This window comes from Mastigoproctus giganteus, chromosome 10 (assembly GCF_048544385.1).
Source record: "Mastigoproctus giganteus isolate SK-2022 chromosome 10, ASM4854438v1, whole genome shotgun sequence".
Classification (NCBI taxonomy): domain Eukaryota; kingdom Metazoa; phylum Arthropoda; class Arachnida; order Uropygi; family Thelyphonidae; genus Mastigoproctus; species Mastigoproctus giganteus.
The window spans coordinates 202,811,359-202,829,649 of NC_143584.1; the positions used below are offsets into that span (position 1 = coordinate 202,811,359).

The 18,291-nt window shown below is 35.5% G+C and overlaps 1 protein-coding gene across 1 annotated transcript in view; it reads right to left on the bottom strand.

Annotated features, from left to right (window-relative positions):
- Positions 1 to 18,291, bottom strand: part of LOC150079790 (sister chromatid cohesion protein PDS5 homolog B-like) — a 284,729-nt gene that overhangs the window by 79,079 nt on the left and 187,359 nt on the right. Inside the window, exons 17-18 of the mRNA XM_090383234.1 lie at positions 15,582 to 15,797; positions 8,211 to 8,371 (exon numbers count right to left, since the gene is read on the bottom strand). Of these exons, the coding sequence (XP_090239360.1) occupies positions 8,211 to 8,371; positions 15,582 to 15,797 (377 nt within the window). The remainder of the gene's footprint in view (positions 1 to 8,210; positions 8,372 to 15,581; positions 15,798 to 18,291) is intronic.

An 18,291-nucleotide genomic window follows, 5' to 3' on the forward strand; every position in this document is an offset into this window, starting at 1 on the left:
TGTACAATATAAAATTATGTTGCAATTTGGCCTTTGATTTACGGATATCAGAAACAGTTTGTTTTTTTACGCTGTAAATTTCACAAACACGTGCTACTAAGATACCTTATTCTAATTTCTCAATTAGCTCTAATTTCTGTGCCACATTTAAGTTCACATGCTTTCTTTTAACTCCTCTATCACTTGATGCCATTTAAAATTGTAAGGATTGCAAAATTATTTAATAAATAAAGTCACAATTCAGAAATCACAGAAACACTCTGTATACAACCTGATTGCATGATAGCTTGCATTACAAAGCAATTCGGTAGACCTGCAGTGTCCCGAGTCACGTTCAGCTCGCAAGTCACCACCTGCTCTTATCTGTAATCTGAGAAAACAGCTATTTGAACACGTTTTCGGAAAGAATAAAAAACAATTTCCTGAATTTGATTATAAAAATAAAAGTAGGTAATTATCAAAACAATAATGGAAATAGGTAATTATTATTAATTAAAAATTAATAATAACACTGAAGTTTTGTATAAACTAAAAAAAATAATATGGTCGAGATTAAAAATGTACATTACTGTATTATTATTTGTCCAGTCCATTAAATCCGAAATCCGTTATATCAGGGTCCGTTAAATCGAGGGTTTACTGTATATATGCTAAATATATAAGTAAACATGATGTATACACTGGTTTCAAAGAAAGTGCATCACCCTTTAAATTTGTAATTGTTGTCCAAATAACGTAAGTATATGGCAATATTTCTTACAGATTGCATCAGATAAGATTGACATGCGTAGGTAATGACGTAATATTGCATCAACTATTACTTTCAGCTATATAAGTAAGCTCTCCAAGAGTTGCGGTCATTCCTTGCTCAGGATGGCGAGTTACATGTAGTTGACACCACGAAGAAAGAGTGCTATTGTTGCTTAAGGTGAGGAAGGATGTTTTTCCCATCATATTGCTTATAGAGTGTCTTGTAATCAGTCGACAGTGAGTTGATTTCTTTCCAAACTCAAGAATACTGGTTCTGCTGATAGGAAAAAATGAACCGGACACAAACGAGTCTCTACACCAAAACAGGACTGCGTTTTGAAGTGCTTATGCCTTAAAAACCATAAAGCTTCTTAGTCTGAGCTGAAAAGAGAATGGGAAGAACATACAGGAGTGGTAGGAAGTGCAGTAACAGTCAGAGGATGCATCTTCAAATATGGACTTGTAGCCTGTCATCCTAAGAAGAAGCCCCTCCTCACACAAAAACTGAAAAAGGCCCAATTAATTTGGTGTAAGGAGCATGTCAGTTATTTTCTCAGATGAGAAGAAATTCAACCTGTATGGCTCTGATGGGAGAAAAATGATTCACCATAAACATGGTGAAGACCATCCAGACTGTATGGTGTCTACAGTAAAATTCCCCACCAGCCAAATGATATGAGGGTGCATTTTGTATAGCGAAGCAGGTCACTTGCAGTTTATAAAAGGTTTTGTAAATGCCAATGGAAACCTGGCTATATTGGAAGGAAAATTGCTGCCAACCATTAGAAAGAATTTTAACCTGTCAAGTAACTGCATCTTTCAGGACGACTCTGATCCTTGTCAACGGGCAAAAAGTGTAAGAAGGCATTTCTGTAGTTACTTTAGCTTCATTTCTGCATTAGAGATTCGACAGTAATGAGTTTACATTTGGTACAGGTGAAAAAATGGTTGGAAGAACGGTCCATTACAACTCTTAGCTGGCCAGGAAACAGCCCAGACCTGAATCCTATAGAGAACTGTTGGCATTGTGTGGAATCTGCAGTTGCCAGAAAGAACCCAAAGACCCTTCATGAACTTCAGGAAGCCATAATTTGTATTTGGAACCACGAACTAACAGTTGATTATCTTCAGAAATTGATCTTGTCAATGCGTCGATGGTGTGCTGCTGTCATCAGGGCCAGAGGCAATTAAACTAAATATTAGTTTGCACCTGGTGAATTTTTCATTTTGTTTTCCATTTAAAATCATAAACTGAAGCAAATTGAGGCGTTTCTGATAAAATTTCAGACATAATTGTCGTGTTTACCAAAACTGTTGTATAAAGGTTGCAAATGCTCATTTTGGAATATTTTGAGAGCACCTGTCAAATATTCCTTACCTTTACCTTAACTATTAATAAATATCTTTGTTTATATTTCTATTTGTGATGCTAATCATTAATGTAACATACCATCGCAAAAAAGGGTTAGAAATGTGAAATTTCTAGGTGATGCACTTTCTTTGAACACCAGTGTACCCCCCCCTGGAATTCAATTAATAAGCTTGATATGCACAGTATACTCTGCTTTTCATAATATTCATAGAGTATACTTTCTGCTAATTTTACAACTACACCACTGGGTGCAAGCTAGTCTAAGGCTTGTGCTGCACCAGACAAAAATAAATAAATAAATAAAAATAATAATAAAATTAAATAAAATAAATAATTAATAAATAATAATAAGAGAAAAGGAAATAGAAAACCTATGCATTTCCCTTTTCCTGTAGGTAACTATCCAGCTGGCCTTTGAATTTCCCCAAACTATCATGTAGGTAACTTGTAGAAGTCTCTACTTATCATGTAGGTAACTTATTCCAGTAATTTATAACTCGCTGGATAAAATAAAACTTCCTGCAATACATTCTAAACATCTTTCTATGTAACTTGAATTTATGGCCCCTAGTTCTAGAAAAACTTATAACCGTGAAAATTTCATCCTCATTCAGTTTACTATTGCCTCTCAGAGCCTTAAACATCTCAATCAAGTCGCCTCTAAGGTGCCTAGTTTCCAGGCTATTAAACCCACACGTTCAAAGTCGTTCCTCATATGGTGCCCTTTTGTTGATCTCACCACATGACTTACTCGTCTTTGGACCCTTTCAAGAAGCTGAATGTCTTTTTTTAGGTGCAGTCTCCATACCTGAACACAGTATTCCAAGTGAGGTCTAACAACAGCCTTATATAATGGGATTATGACGTCCTTCTCTCTCTCTCTCTACTAGCAAATGTTCGATAAATCATTGATAGGACACCATGGGTTTTCCTTGGAACCTGTCTACAATGCTCGGAGAATTTCGTGCCTGAGTGTACCATAACTCCCAAGCCCCTTTCTTCCACTACTGACTTTAGTTCAACTCCAATAAGTATATAAGTTATTTTAGAGTTACTGTTTCACAACTGTAAGACCTTGCATTTTGCTGGATTAAAGCATAGCTGCCACTTTTCTGACCAACCGTGAAGTTTACCTAGATCGCTCTACTTGGTGGTGAACATTAACTACTCTACCAATTTTTACATCAACTAAAAATTTTGAAATCGTGCCCTCTATCATTTCGTTATGATTATATGTTATAGGGTGATCTACTTCAAAATAAGAAACAAAATGCAAATTTAAATAAATACAAAATGTAACACCTTTAAAAGATACTGTTTCCCCCCACCCCAAAAAAAATTTTTTCCTATTTACAATGGTCACTCTGAAACTAACTTCACCAATTTTTTTTTCTTTTTGATATTAATTGAAGTCTTCAAGTACATAAATTTATTTTTGCACACATTCATCAACATGTTTGTAAACATATTCCCCACTGCTGAATTAGAGCCATTTCTGCCCCCATAAAAGCTTCTGTCAGCCTCTAAAAGCCACTTCTCGATGGCCACAATGACACATTCATTGCAGCCACTGAAAAATTTTGCTTATTTTAAAATACGTAATTATATTTATTTCCCCACAAAGACTATAAGTCATAGGACTAAACATGTGAGCATATTTAGTGTACCTGAATGCACTAATGAAGATGGACCAAATTCTAGCCAAATCCTGAAGAACAGTTTATCTGAATTCAACAGTGGTCTCCTTTTGTCTACATGATATGTGGTCATATCTACGTGATATGTGGCCTGGTATTGTCACAATGATCGAGAAATTTTCGTTTCTTCAGCACCTACACATAGCAAGCAGAATTGATAGTGTGTCCCCTTTACAGGAAATTCACAAGGGTAACCCCTCTCATATAAAAAAAAAAAAAAAAAAAAAAAACCCAGAACACATGAATTTTTCAGTGAATTTTCTTGAATTTTTTAATTGGCAAATTCTTGTGTCATCACTCCACTAACAGCAATACATTCTATATGCAACATCACATGAGCGGTGGGAAGAAATTTGCTCTTATATTTTCAACTATAATGGCATTAACTAGAGTTGCATGTTCATTTAGCATTGAGAAATCATCAAATAGCCAAGCTGAAACAATTACCTTGAATGCTTATAAATATCTGAAGAAAAATTATGGAAAGATTAAAGATGCTTTATTAGAAAAGAAAAAAGAAAAAGATTTCCCCCAAAGTCCTTTGAACACCAGTAAAAAATTGGCAATGGATAACTACACTGCTCAACAATATTAACAGAACACGTAGAAATGTGGTGCAACTCATGCAGCTTGCGATGAAGTGGGACAGAATTTGGTATGGTGGTGTACCATAGAATCACAATGAAATGAGGAGACAGCAGGAAACTTCGGACAGGTATAAGGGACATTTAGAGGGGTTGTATAAGAATTACCAAAAAGATCACATTACAGAAGGCAATACAAGATGCTCGAAAATATAGTCACATGACATCAGTACAGTGTATGATCCCCTCCAACAGCTAAACAGACCTGGAAGCAGTGGACCATGATCGATATAAGGATGTCCATAAGATTCTGTGTCAACAAATCCCATTCTGCCAGCAGTGCAGACCTTAGCTCCCCAAGTAACCGAGGGGTTGGCTGTCAGTGTCCAATGTGACACCCTAGGGTGTCCCACTCAGAATTTGCATGCCAGGATGCCTATTATATCAAATATTCATCTTTGGCGACACTGTTCGCAATAAAATATTTATGAAAAACATTTTGTTCTGTTAATTTTGTCGAGCAGTGTATTTTAACTGATGTGGACAATTTTGATCTCTCTCTCTCATTCAAGTGACTGCATCAGATTTTTAAAGAATATAAATATTCAACTGTGGAAAACATTTTGACAACTAATGAGAAAAAATCCTGAAGGCAATGAAACATCAATTTGTCAAATAATGAAATTATTTATAGTTTAATATGACAATTTTTTAAAAAAAAATTAATTATACCCCAATCAGTACACTCAGTGATCACTGAATTGTAACCACCCCATCTGTAATTGACTATTCTGCATAGCTCGCAATATAAAAAAACCAAACAGCTTTGTATGCTAGAGCAGTGGTAATTTGCATCTGGTCATGCAAGTCAAAGTGATAAAGCAGCAATTATGGGACGTAGTAAAGATATCACAGAATTTCAAAGGGGCATGATTGGAGAAGGGTTCATGTGTTGGGTTTGTCCATATCACAAATGACATGTCTTGTCAGTTGCTCATGGCCCACTGTGGCTAAAGTGTACAAAGAATGGCACTGCATTTTCAAAAGGGCATGGTTGTGGGAGCTCATGCATTGGGTTCTTCCATATTGGAAATGGCATGTCTTGTTGGTTGCTCATGGCCCACTGTCGCTAAGGTACACAAAAAATGGTGCTGAATGGGTCAAACCACCTCCTGCCAATATAACTGTAAAGGATTCTACAAGGTGGATGTTTGTGGTGAGCAAAGGATGCAGTGTGTTGCACAGGTTCAACAGCAGGTCACTGTGCAAAAGCTGACATTACAATACAATATAGGGAATACAAGAACAATATCCCAAATGTTCCACAGCAGACAATCCAAGAGGCACCTTCTCCTCACCACTGATCATCATCAATGGCAAATGCTATGGTGTAAACAACATGCTGGCTGGTCACCGGAGGACTGGAAATGAGTGTGCTGCTCAGATGAGTCCAAATACCTGGTGCAACACGCCGACAGACACCTACATGTGTGGCACATGCAACACAAGTCCATGAACCCATCATGCATGGTGCCCACTATCCAGGCAGGTGGCAAAGATTGCTTAATATGGGGCATATTTTCCTGGCAAGAACTATGACTGCTGGAGCATATGGACCAACGTTTCACTGGTGAGGTCTCATCTCACTTCAGCACCTACTCACTCTTAGCATAACCAGGACCATATGTCCAAACAATGCCTCATAACTCTTTTCAATTTTCCTAGTTCACTTAGCCTTGTGCCACCGCCTGACAAGTCAGAACATAGGGATGCGAGTTGCCACGAGGAGGCAAAAATTCCACTATCTTTTCTCTCTGTTAATTTTAACACAATTTAACCATGATGACAAGTCCAAACCAACTCCATTTCATTAAAACTTTATAAACAATAAAAAAACTCAATAATTTTAAAATTATTGAGCTTTTCTTTCATGACGGCTTAAAAGAATAGTATTTATTCTTTTAAGTTGTCAAAGTTTATCTCCTCATTTACAAAAATCATAAATTTTATATATTTCTCCTTAGAACTGAAGACCTCACAGGGCTTCCAAATTTCATAAATAGATATCACCTCCATCCAGAGATCATCATATATTTCACATTCACTCATTATGTGTTGTATGCTCTCTGCTACCCCACATATACAATAAGGATCATTCACCAACTGAAGGTGATGAAGCCTTTCCTTAACTCCATGCCACATAACAATCATACAGGGATACAACCCCAGTGTCAGCCAATCTTTATTACTCATCATAGTCATCATGTCAGGCACATAGCTGAAGACAACAACATGACCAAATAACTGGCCTAATACTTGCCATAATCTTATTACCTCGTTTCGAAATATTTTTCTTTCTCCTCACAGATCTTTCCTACAATATTCTACATCCTTTTCATCACAACTAGGTCAATGGGCTCATGTCCAGCAATTACTTGTATGTCATTACTGGACACAGTTCTGCAGGCCTGTGTCACCTCCAGCAAAGTGTGATGCTGAGCTAACATTATACATCTCCTAATGAAAGAATGCATTCTCTGTCCCCTTGCCCTGCAGGCATATGTTGCAATGGAAAGAAACAAACACTTATACACCATATCAAGGCCTTACCTTTAATGCATCATTGTACCCTTGCTAACTACCTCACTTTAGAATAAACAAGCTTTACTTTATCTCTAATTTCTATGTGCTAATTTGTAATTAGTACGTAGAAAAAAGGTATGCTTCTGATCTATCATGCCCAAATATTTGACCCAAGGAGCAGACACCACCGGTTGTCCTAGTATCTAGACTGTGGAGGGATGTCCCGCACTTAAAGCTTCAATAAAACCATTTTGGTTTTCCTTATAGAAATCTCCAAATTATGGAACGCTACCCATTTTTATAATTTGATAACTGCAATTTCAGCATTCTTCTCAATCTGAAACCTTGAATCTCCATATAATAAAATCAGGAGGTTGTTGGCGTATGGGATTATTTCAATTGTGCTCCAATTCCTTTCAACAACTTGTCCATTACATAAATACACACAAATGGTCTGATAATTGAACTCTGTAGAGCTCCTCTTGTTACACTTTTAGTAATCACCTGATGTTTTATTTGCATGACTACATTCCTGTTGCTGAAACAGTTTCTGATCACTCTATATATATTATCAGGATACTTTTCCTCTTAATCTTCACAGAACACTCTTCCACCACAGTCCACTGAATGTCCCCATAGGGTAAATAAAAATTCCTAATACATTTTTCTTGGACAAACTTCACCTTGTCCACAATTGCAACAACAGCATCCTCTGTACATTTCTCTTGTATCCATACTGACTTTCTAATGTCAGTGCACTATCCTGATATAATTTGTCAACTCTGTTTATCAACATCCTCTCAAAAAATCTTACTCAATACCGACAGAAGGGTCATAGGCTTGTACAATCTAAGTGCATATGGACCACTGTTTCACTGCTGAGGTCTATTGGCATCTCTTACGAGACCATGTCACCCTGCCATGTTGCATTTTTTCCTGGACAGAAATGGGATCTTCCGAAACAATAATGTGCTATGTCATAGGGCCTGCACTGTGTATGAGTTCGATGAACACATTGAAGATCCATCTTGATTGGCCTCCAAATTTGCCTGACCTCAATCCAATTGAACGCCTACATGATGTTTTGGAATTTGGAATAGAAGTGAGGCACATGGACACGCAATAATAATCAAATATAATTTTAATTCTTTTTAAAAAAAATTTTAAATACTTTTAAAAAACTAGTCACATTTACAGAAAATGCTATTTCTGCTAAAATCTTACACTGCAATATCAGGGTAATCCTTTTCAATGTGTTTACCAATATTAATTAATATTTGAAGAGTCACATCTGCTGCTATTTCATCATCTGCCTGTAGAAATTGCATAAGTTCTGCAAAAACGTCCTCTTCTTGGAATATAACAGGAAAAACATGTGAGAATGTCTGAGAAAACAAAAAGTCAGGAAATTTAAATTTGAACACCAAAAACAAGGTGAAATGAAAACATTAATATACTATACAGATTTATAAGATATTAGATGATCTCTTACAAATAGCTGAGAATCTATCAAAAAGAACTCAAACAAAATGATATTTATTATATGTTATCAAAAATGTTCTTGAATTTATTCATGACCTTGATCTTAAGCTTTGCAGCTACACATATATTATTTGTAAGTTCAATAAGGAAATGAGTTTCTGGTAATAACCCACATTAAATAGATTCATTTGAACTTACATGATGGAACTGCTTTTGTTGCCAACCAAACACAATTTAGCTACTCCCTATCACAGCATGGCAGTAAATCTAAATAAACATAGACAGTTTAGCATAAAGCAGAATGGTGTGATAGGCAGTACAGGGATATTCAAGTATTACAGTTGTTTATTATTATTCATGATGCTAAATCTGCAGATGTTGAGCATTTTTTTAACCTTGCTTTTCAATTAGTTATTTTCTCAAACTATTTCAATACTTGCATTGAAATAATACCCTATTCTTTTACTTGATTTGCTATATTCAGAGATATTGTAGATTGTTTGGCACATATTAAGAGTTAGTATTACAGGTCGATTACAGAATTTCTGGCATTCTACCTTGGAGGTATTAGTTATTAGATTGCAAGAAATATTTTATTCATATATTTTTGTATAAATTATTTACACAATTTATTTTTTGTTATATCAAAAATAAAGGTTATATTCAACCTTCCATCTATATGCCTAGTGATAAGTTTTCTCATTCAATTTCATTCACTTTCTTTTTGTTCTGTTAAAAGAAAATTGAAAATTTTGTTTTTTACTCCTAATAACATCACCCAGTAGGTAGTAGTAGTAGTAGTAGTAGTGGCATGTGATGCAAGAAAGCAAATGTATGAGCTTATGCAGCATCAGCCAAAAAAAAAAAAAAAAAAAAAAAATCACACCATTCCCTCCAAATGCCTGTCCAGTTGCTCCTTAAATTTATTCAACCTATCAACTTCCACAACGACAGATAGAAGTTTGTTCCAGCAATTAACCACCCGCTGGCTAAAGGCAAATTTCCGCACATCTATTCTACATCTGTCCTTTCTTAATTTGAATTTATGCCCCCTTAGGTTCGTAATCTGAACAAGTGGAAGGATCCCATCAGAATTCAGCGTGCTCAACCCATTCAAGGCCTTATATACCTCAATCAGATCACCGCGCAGGTGCCTAGTCTCCAGCCACTGCAATTTGCAGAACTTAAGCCTCTCTTGGTAAGAGGATCCCTTCATTCCCCTCACCAATCTTGTTGCCCTTCTCTGTACACGCTCAAGTAAATCTACATCCTTCCTAAAATGAGGCCTCCAGACCTGTACGCAGTACTCAAGGCGTGGCCTGACCATCACCTCCTTTTCCCTGCTAGCAAAATTCCTATATATCATTGCCAAAACCCCATGACCTGCCCTGGCAGCCTGTCTGCATTGCTCAGAAAACTTCATATCTGACTGACAATTACTCCCAGGTCTTTTTCATTTTCTACCACCTTAAGTGTAGTACCACACAGTTGGTACGTTTCTCTGGGGTTACTTCTACCCATATGCAGTACTTTGCATTTGTCAAGGTTAAACTTCAGTTGCCACTTCTTAGCCCATCTGCCCAAATTAACTAGATCCTGTTGCAGTAGCACACTGCCATTACTGTCATTAACAACCCTGCCAACCTTTGTATCATCTGCAAACTTCGACATTAAGCCTGATATACCTTCACCAATATCATTGATAAATATACAAAACAACAGTGGACCTAACACCGAACCCTGTGGGACTCCACTAATAACATTAGTCCAAGAAGAGCAGCACCCATTGATTACCACCCTCTGTCTTCTCGCACTTAACCATCCTTTTATCCATTGTAGCAACTTACCCTTAATACCATTCTGCTCCAATTTGTACAATAGTCTTCCATGCGCAACAGTGTCAAAAGCTTTCCTGAAATCCAAATATATGATATCAAAATTATTTTTTGCATCCAGTTCCTTTGTAACCACATCATAATATCCTATCAAATTTGTCAGACAAGACTTTCCCTTAACAAACCCATGCTGTGTCTGAATTATTGCTGCAGTCTTGTCTAGATGATCCTGCAATGCATCTTTAACCAGCGACTCCATTATTTTACCCGGAATCGTTATTCATTAAAAAATCAAAGGCACTGTTGTGACTGATTTTGGGTCTATTTGGATCACTCACCAGACAACAGGAATTATTCATTTAAAAACAATATTAGTTAATTTTGATCAACTCATACATAAACACTGTCATTTCTATAGAGCCTAAGCTTGGGCTCTGCCACTATCACAGGAGGACAATATGGTACCAGACAATAAAGACAGAGGTGGATAATATAGTGTAATATTATTTACTCAAACTATTTCAATACATACATTAAAACACTGCCCTGCTTCTTTACTTGATTTGCTACATTGGGTCTACACAGCATATTAATAGAGGGTTATTATACACATAACAAAAGTTACATTTCCAAATGGAAGTTCTTCCATACATCGCTTGGCTGCTTGTTTAGATCAGTAGCATCCCTTATTTTATTTAAATATTATTTTTATTTAAACAGTTTCCACCCCAACAAAGCTAGGAACAAACACTCTCGAACTGCTATATTTCTCAGAAGTTCAGATTCTAGGATAAATAATTCTAGGATAAGTAAAGATAAGCAGAACAGTGAAAAAAATCAACTTACTTAACATCTTATGAAAACAAACATTTAATGAATAACAATTAATACTACACACAAACACACAATTAAATAACAGGATCAAACACAAATGGATAAATAATGCACTCAAGTTACTAGTTAAATCTGGTTTAAGTTATAGTTGAACCTCATGTTCCTCTCAGCACAATATGAAATTTATTTATACCTATGGCTCCTTTGTGTAAGCAATTCCTTTCCTTAATTCCTTTTTCTGTGAAAAAAAATCTACCCCTTACTAATTCATGGGATACTTTATGATAAACATGACAACTTCCATACACTAACATGCAATATGTAAAGAACTGAGTCTTATCAGTCCTAAAATTTCTGTCCCTCAACAAATAGCCAAAACTGGCTCTTACATTTTTGCAAATGAAACATATATTATGTATGTATAACGTATAAATTGAAGCTTATTTCTCTTTAATAAAATATTGGATCCAACTGCCTGTTGAATGGACACAATGTCTATGGATAGGTATTTTTTTCTCAGTGAAAAAAAAGAATGGAATGAACTTACTTTTTCTCTTGCCTGATGCCATCTGCCATCACCTTCCATTTCTCTGCTGGTTCTGGGACTGCTCTTCCCTGGATTCCTTCAGGAACAAGATTTTTCCAAGGAGCAATCTTTGAGTGTTGGAAAGGATTTTCATTCTTATGGAGTAGTCTGTCTCTTCCTTTATTTTTCCGACTGATAAATGATTTACATTCCTTCCAGGCAATGGGGTACTTAGACTTTGGCCACTGGCTTGGATCATTATCTAGGCCATGTGTACAGCCATCTTACTTGATTTCAAAACTGTAATAGACCTATCTGCCTATGATGCTTGAGCAAAAATTTATTCCATGCCACCAAGTGGTTGGACTACTTCTCTTCGCTCTGACACATGAACACATATTCCTTCATTCTCCAAATTGCCTAACCTCTGTTTTTTTTCTGCATAAATTGGGCAGGAAAAAGGGGATTATCAGGAGATACAGAAACCAGGAGTAAGTTAAAAGTACTTTTTAATCAAGTCATGGACGGGGTTAGGCATGCTAAGGCTTATTACAAGAACTTTACGTACAATGATTAATTAACTCTATGGATGCAAAGAATGTAAAGAAATGTAGCAAAGGCTTCTTTAGTTATGCTAACACCAGAAAGAAAAGAAATAAATTACACAGGTCCATTAGAAATGAATGTTATAACCACTGATTTTGTTTGTTTGTTATTTGGTTTTTAGGAGCATTAGCAACTAAGGCCATATTGCTCCGGGATATGCGGTGGTCATTCCCTGACCTTTCCGCATTCTCCATATTTGGTGGTGATGGGCTCGAACCCCGGTCTAATCAAGAAGCATGTGCTACGCACTGCTGCTTCTTCCCACCTGGCTACGGAGGCACCCATATATAACCACTGATGATCCTGCTCAGGCTGCTGATAAACTGAATAGATATTCTGGATCTACATTCACATATGATAATTTCACATAATTTTTTTGGAGAGGGGATAACAGAAGTTTATCATATCTAACAGAGACCTATTTATTTATGATAAGAGAGGAAAGTGGAAAATAAATTGTTGAAGCTAGGTGTAAAAAAGGCACCCAAGGTTGATGGGATGATTGCAATTACATTAAGGAAGGCAGCAAAGTTGGTAAGCAAACTTTTAGCCATAATTATGAGAGTATTCTTGGATTCAGGGGTGGTTCCTGTGGACTGAAGATGTGCAAATGTGATCCCAATTCACAAAGGGAGATCAAGGGGTGACAAGTAATTACATGCCTGTTAGCCTAATTTCTGTTCCAAGGACAATAATGGAGTCACTAGTTAAAGTAATGTAGGATCAGTCAGACAGAAATGCAGTTATACTACAGTCACAGCATGGATTTATTAAGGGATGATCTTGCCTAACAAATCTGAGTGGATATTACGATGCAGTGACAAAGGAACTAGAAGCAAAAAAATAATTTTGACATCATACACTTAGATTTGACAAAAGCTTTTGATACTGCTGCACATAAAAGGCTGCTGTACAAACTGGAACAGTGTGCCAGCAAGGTGAGTCACTACTATGGATAGAGGGATAGTTAAGAGAGAAATGACAGAGTGTGGTCATTGCTCTTCTTAGACTAATGTTATAGCTTATTCCCTCAGGGTGCAGTGCTAGTCCCCTGTTGTTTTTAATATTTATTAATGACACTGACAAAGGCATGTCATGCTTAATGCCGAAGTGTGAAGATGTTGGCAGGGTGGTTCATGACAGTAATTAGGAAATTCTAATACAACAAGGCCTAGAAAAATTAGGCAGACAGGCTGAGAAGTAGCAATTGAAGTTTAATATTGACAAATACAAGGTATGGCATATGGGTAGCAGCAATCCAAAATAACATACCAACTGTGTACTGATACACTCAGAGTAGTGGAGAATGAAAAATGCACCAAGGGGTAATTGAACAGTCTGACAGGGGAGGTGTATAAAGCAGTGGTTAGGCCACATTTTAAATATTTCATACAGGTCTGGAAGCTTCATTTCAGGAATGATATGGATCTGTTGGAATGGTTGCAGAGAAGAGCAATGAGATCAGTGATGGGAACAATAGGGTACTCTTACCAAGGACTTCAATTTTGTAAATTGCAGCATCTTGATGGAGATCTGGTTGAAGTGTTTAATGCTTTGAATGGATTGAGTGTCATCATTGGTAGTATCATTCAGACAATGCATATAAGGGGGCATAAATTTAAATTGAGGAAAGATGGTTGCAAGACAGATGTGCAAAATATTCTGTTAATCAGTGAGTAGCTGATTGCTGGAACCAACTTCCATCTGGCGTTGTGGGAGTTTGTAGTTTTAATAAATTTAAGGAAGAATTAATAAATTATTATAAGCGATTGACAGGTGATGAAGGTTTTTTTTTTTTTTTGCTGATGCTGTACAAGCTTTCTTCCTTGCATTATTTGCCATTACTAACACTAATACCGACAGAATTTCAGTTACTTCATTTTTCTTTTTACACCATTAATTCAAGCCAAAATGTGTCGCCCATATATATATCAAAAGCACCACTGTAAGAAACATGGTGGGTTTCATTCCATTAGGTGTGGCTAGCACAGTATTGGCATTATTGTTTTTTTCCATTCTCAATGGTTAAAATGGTTCAGCTACACTTTGATTCCAAGAATCTCAGGAATGCCTGAACCATTTGTTCATGCATTCCTTAGATGTGGAGTGAGGACTTAAAGACCCTTCTAGAATGAATTGAGTGCAAAATCCTGTTAGAATTTTATGTTTTTTTTTTTCAAAACTTTACAGTGGTTTCCTTCCCACAATAAATTTAACAGTAATAAGAGCAAAACATGTGCACTGTACAATGTTATATTTTATAAATAGTAAGTGAACCTATATTAGTGAACTTTAGAATAACATTATTAGTGAAACATATCTTAAGAAAATTAATGTGTAATTTCTGCACAAAAAATTTAGTACAACAGAAGTACATTTTAACTTCAACCAGGAAAAGCATTCGTCAAATTGCACGTGTGAAAGGTTTAGCAGAAGGAGGTATTTTTATGCTGAATTGATAATAAAAAAAGTTCCAAATACACAGTAAGAATTATAACAAAGCATCTAGTTACATAAATATTTAATATGAATTATTAATTCAGCAAAGCTTCATCTGTAAAGTAGCTCTATAATATCTGCTAAGTTCAAACTCAGTAGATATTAGAGGCTGAAACCTTGCTACACTTTATTTTTTGTTGTTGATTAAAACTCATATTTTTCTAAATGTGAAGGTATCAAAATACTTTATTATCTTCTCCTTTCAATCTTTACACTATAGCTTTGTTTCTTGTCTTTTATATGAAGAATGAAAAATGTCAAAGAATGGTTTACTATTCTTTGATATTTACTGAATGGAAAACCATATAAAGAATTTATTATTCTTCATACAGTCAACTAGTCAAAAAATATCCACTATATATCCATTATATATTTCTGATACTTGTTTTGATCTGAAATGCTACTAGCTGGTGTTACATTGTGATGTGCAAATTCTACTTAAAACTGTTTAGTACTGCTCTCACACAAACAAGGTTCTCTACATTACCATTTAACATAAAACAAGCATCACAAATCATAATAAAACAATGTTGCCAAATGTACACTTATATTTTCCATTTATAGTTCTGAAGAATTTATCTGAGCAAATACACATGTGCACACACACTTATTTTTGTAAAATATGGAAATATACACTATAGCTTTCTTTTACATCTTGGTGCATACATTCAAGTAATGCCATTTTCAATTAGATTGCTGTAAATAATACATGTTTTTGATTTTAAGATAAACTGAATTAAATAAAATTAATTTATAATCTTAAATGCAAAAACATTCTGAATCCAGCCCATATTTTAATTAGGACATACATACATGGAGTAACTGGAGTCCTCTGTGCAATGAGTTTGTTAATTTCAACTCAATCTCTAAAGAACCAGTACCAAGTAACACATCTCTAATATACAATATCAATTGTTTAATTCCATCAGAATCTACCATAAGTGGTGCCACACGTTCCAGCAATTGCTTTATGACGATGTAATAATTGTTAGTTTGGACTGGAAGTCCCAAAGATTTCAGGATTTCTTTCTGAAAAAGAAAACACAAGAAAGGTAAGCTATTTCATAGCAAGCATCTAAAGTTTTTGAAATAACTATTTTAATAATTATTTACATTTTTCATGGGTGAACTTCCTAGCATATGTATGTACGTCAATATTATTTTCTGTTAATGAATATTTTGAAATTTTTCTAGTACATGCTGCTGTTTCTTATCCATATTTAGAACTAATAGCTGACACAACTTTAATAGATGGCAGCATAAAAATACCTTTGAAAATCAGAAAAAGAAGAGGAAGGGAAGGAAAAGATCATATCTTTTCCAATTTGAGCTTACAAAAGCTGAAATTGACAAATTTTTTTGGAATTCAACTCCAGAAGCTAATGAAACTGAATCAAGAAATACATAAATAGATATAGAGGATATCACTATATCAAAAAAAAAAAAAAAAAAAGCAACAAGTTTTTTAATGAATTTTTTTTTAAATATCTAATTTCCAACAAACTTTAATGTTAGGTAATCAAGTAAAATTATGAACAGATTAAGATTCAATGGTTCCTCAGAATCTTAACTATGATTCTAAGAAGACAACCAAATTGAATATATTTTTTGAAAGCTAAAACTTTTTTCCCATCACTCTGGTGCTCCAGTTTTTTGAAAATATCTTTGAATCATGTTCATCCATATGGGGAATCATGAAACCACAAAAATAATTGTGCAGCTGCTTAAAAAAAGATGCAAATATATTGTCAGATAATTTTTTACTTGATAAATATACTTGCATAAATTCATGGTAGGACAGGCACAAGCTTATTACAGCATTCCCATACACTAAACTTCATGACTAACAATTTCAACCTCTTAACTGGAAAAAGCCATCAAGAGGAAGCAACTGTTCCCTCACTGCCCTCCAAATAAAGCTATGGGCCTCATAAGATAATTTTCATTATATTAATGTTTACAATTAATATAACGAAAGTTTATTGTTGGCTTTAACAGTGACCCCATTGAGCAAGTATAACTGACATGTAGTCAAAAATACCCAAACTTAAAGAAATACATATACATTAATAACCACTGAACAAGAACACATTCCTTTTCTTAAATGGTGCCTTACCCACTACACTTCTAATTTTTTGACTTCTTCCATCACTTGTTAATAATTTAGTAGTAGCAAAGATCCTGACTATACCATTCCAGTAAGGTAAAATCTGTCTTTCAACTTTTTCACAGTTTCTTCACAAAACACAAGGTGTGACAATAAAGTTCCAGAACTGGTGCAAAAAAAAAAACAACATAAAGTGAAGGAACTCAAAAATGATTTTATTTTTATTCAAAGTAACCACCACCTGACTGAACACACTTATTACGCTATTCTAAAAGTTTCTGAAAAGAGTCAGCAAAGGTGTCCAGAGAGATGGTGTTCAGTCAGCAGTTACATTTTTCTTTATGTCCTCAACATCCTTTTCACCTTGGGAAAGTTTTCCCTTTTCTTTCCTCTTTCCCTTTCACCTTGGGAAAGAGGAAGAAGAAGGCTGCTGGTGCTAGATCAGGAGACTAGGGTGGATGGTTGATTTGTAAAATGCCATGTTTCATCAGAAATGTCTTCACAACAAGTGTGAAATGGGCAGGGGCATTGTCTTGCATCAAGAAACAGCTGCCTTTCTTTTGAAATTGCATCCTCACCTGGGAAATGCACTTCAATAGTCTTTGAAGTACCTGTACATAGAATACTACATTGACTCTCACCCCTTCAGGTACAAATTCCTTGTGAAGCACACTTTGTTTGTTGAAAACATGATCAGCATTGTCTTCTGTATGTGAAACTTTTTGGGCCTTGATAATTTTGAAGTTCGCTGCATGCTCTGATACGTTGTCTCTGGGTAATAACAAAACACCCATCACTCATCTACAGTGACAATACAGTCAAGGAAATTGTCTTGACAAATCTGGACGAAGTCTTCACACTATGACACTCTTTGCTGCTTCTGCTCATCCATGAAGCTGTGTAGCACAAATTTAGCAGACCTTCCTTTTCCCTAAATCATCATATGGAATTTGATGAATTGTCTCCTCATTCAAGTCCAACTCATCAGTCATCATTCTGAGGGTCAAAAGACGATCTCTTGACATAATTTCCCAAATTTTTTCAACTCTGTCCTCATTTCAAGAGGTTGACAGACACCCATTTCTTGAGTCATAGCAAACAGCCTCACATCCATCTTTGAACCACTTATACTGTTCAAGCACACTGGTACAACTTAACATTACATCAACAGTTTTTAACATTAGATATATTTCTGTTGCAGATTTTCCCGTTTAAAGCAAAATTTTATATTTCTTCATTGTCCACTGCAAAATCAAAACATGGAATGTTAATGTTACTAACAAAACTGATTGCTACTTGCAACCTGTCAGCCTACTGGACAATCATTAGACCACCATCTGTTGGAGAAATTTTGAACTACAACATAACACTTCTGTTTATTTACGAACTCATTGAACATTGCCACAACAATACCAG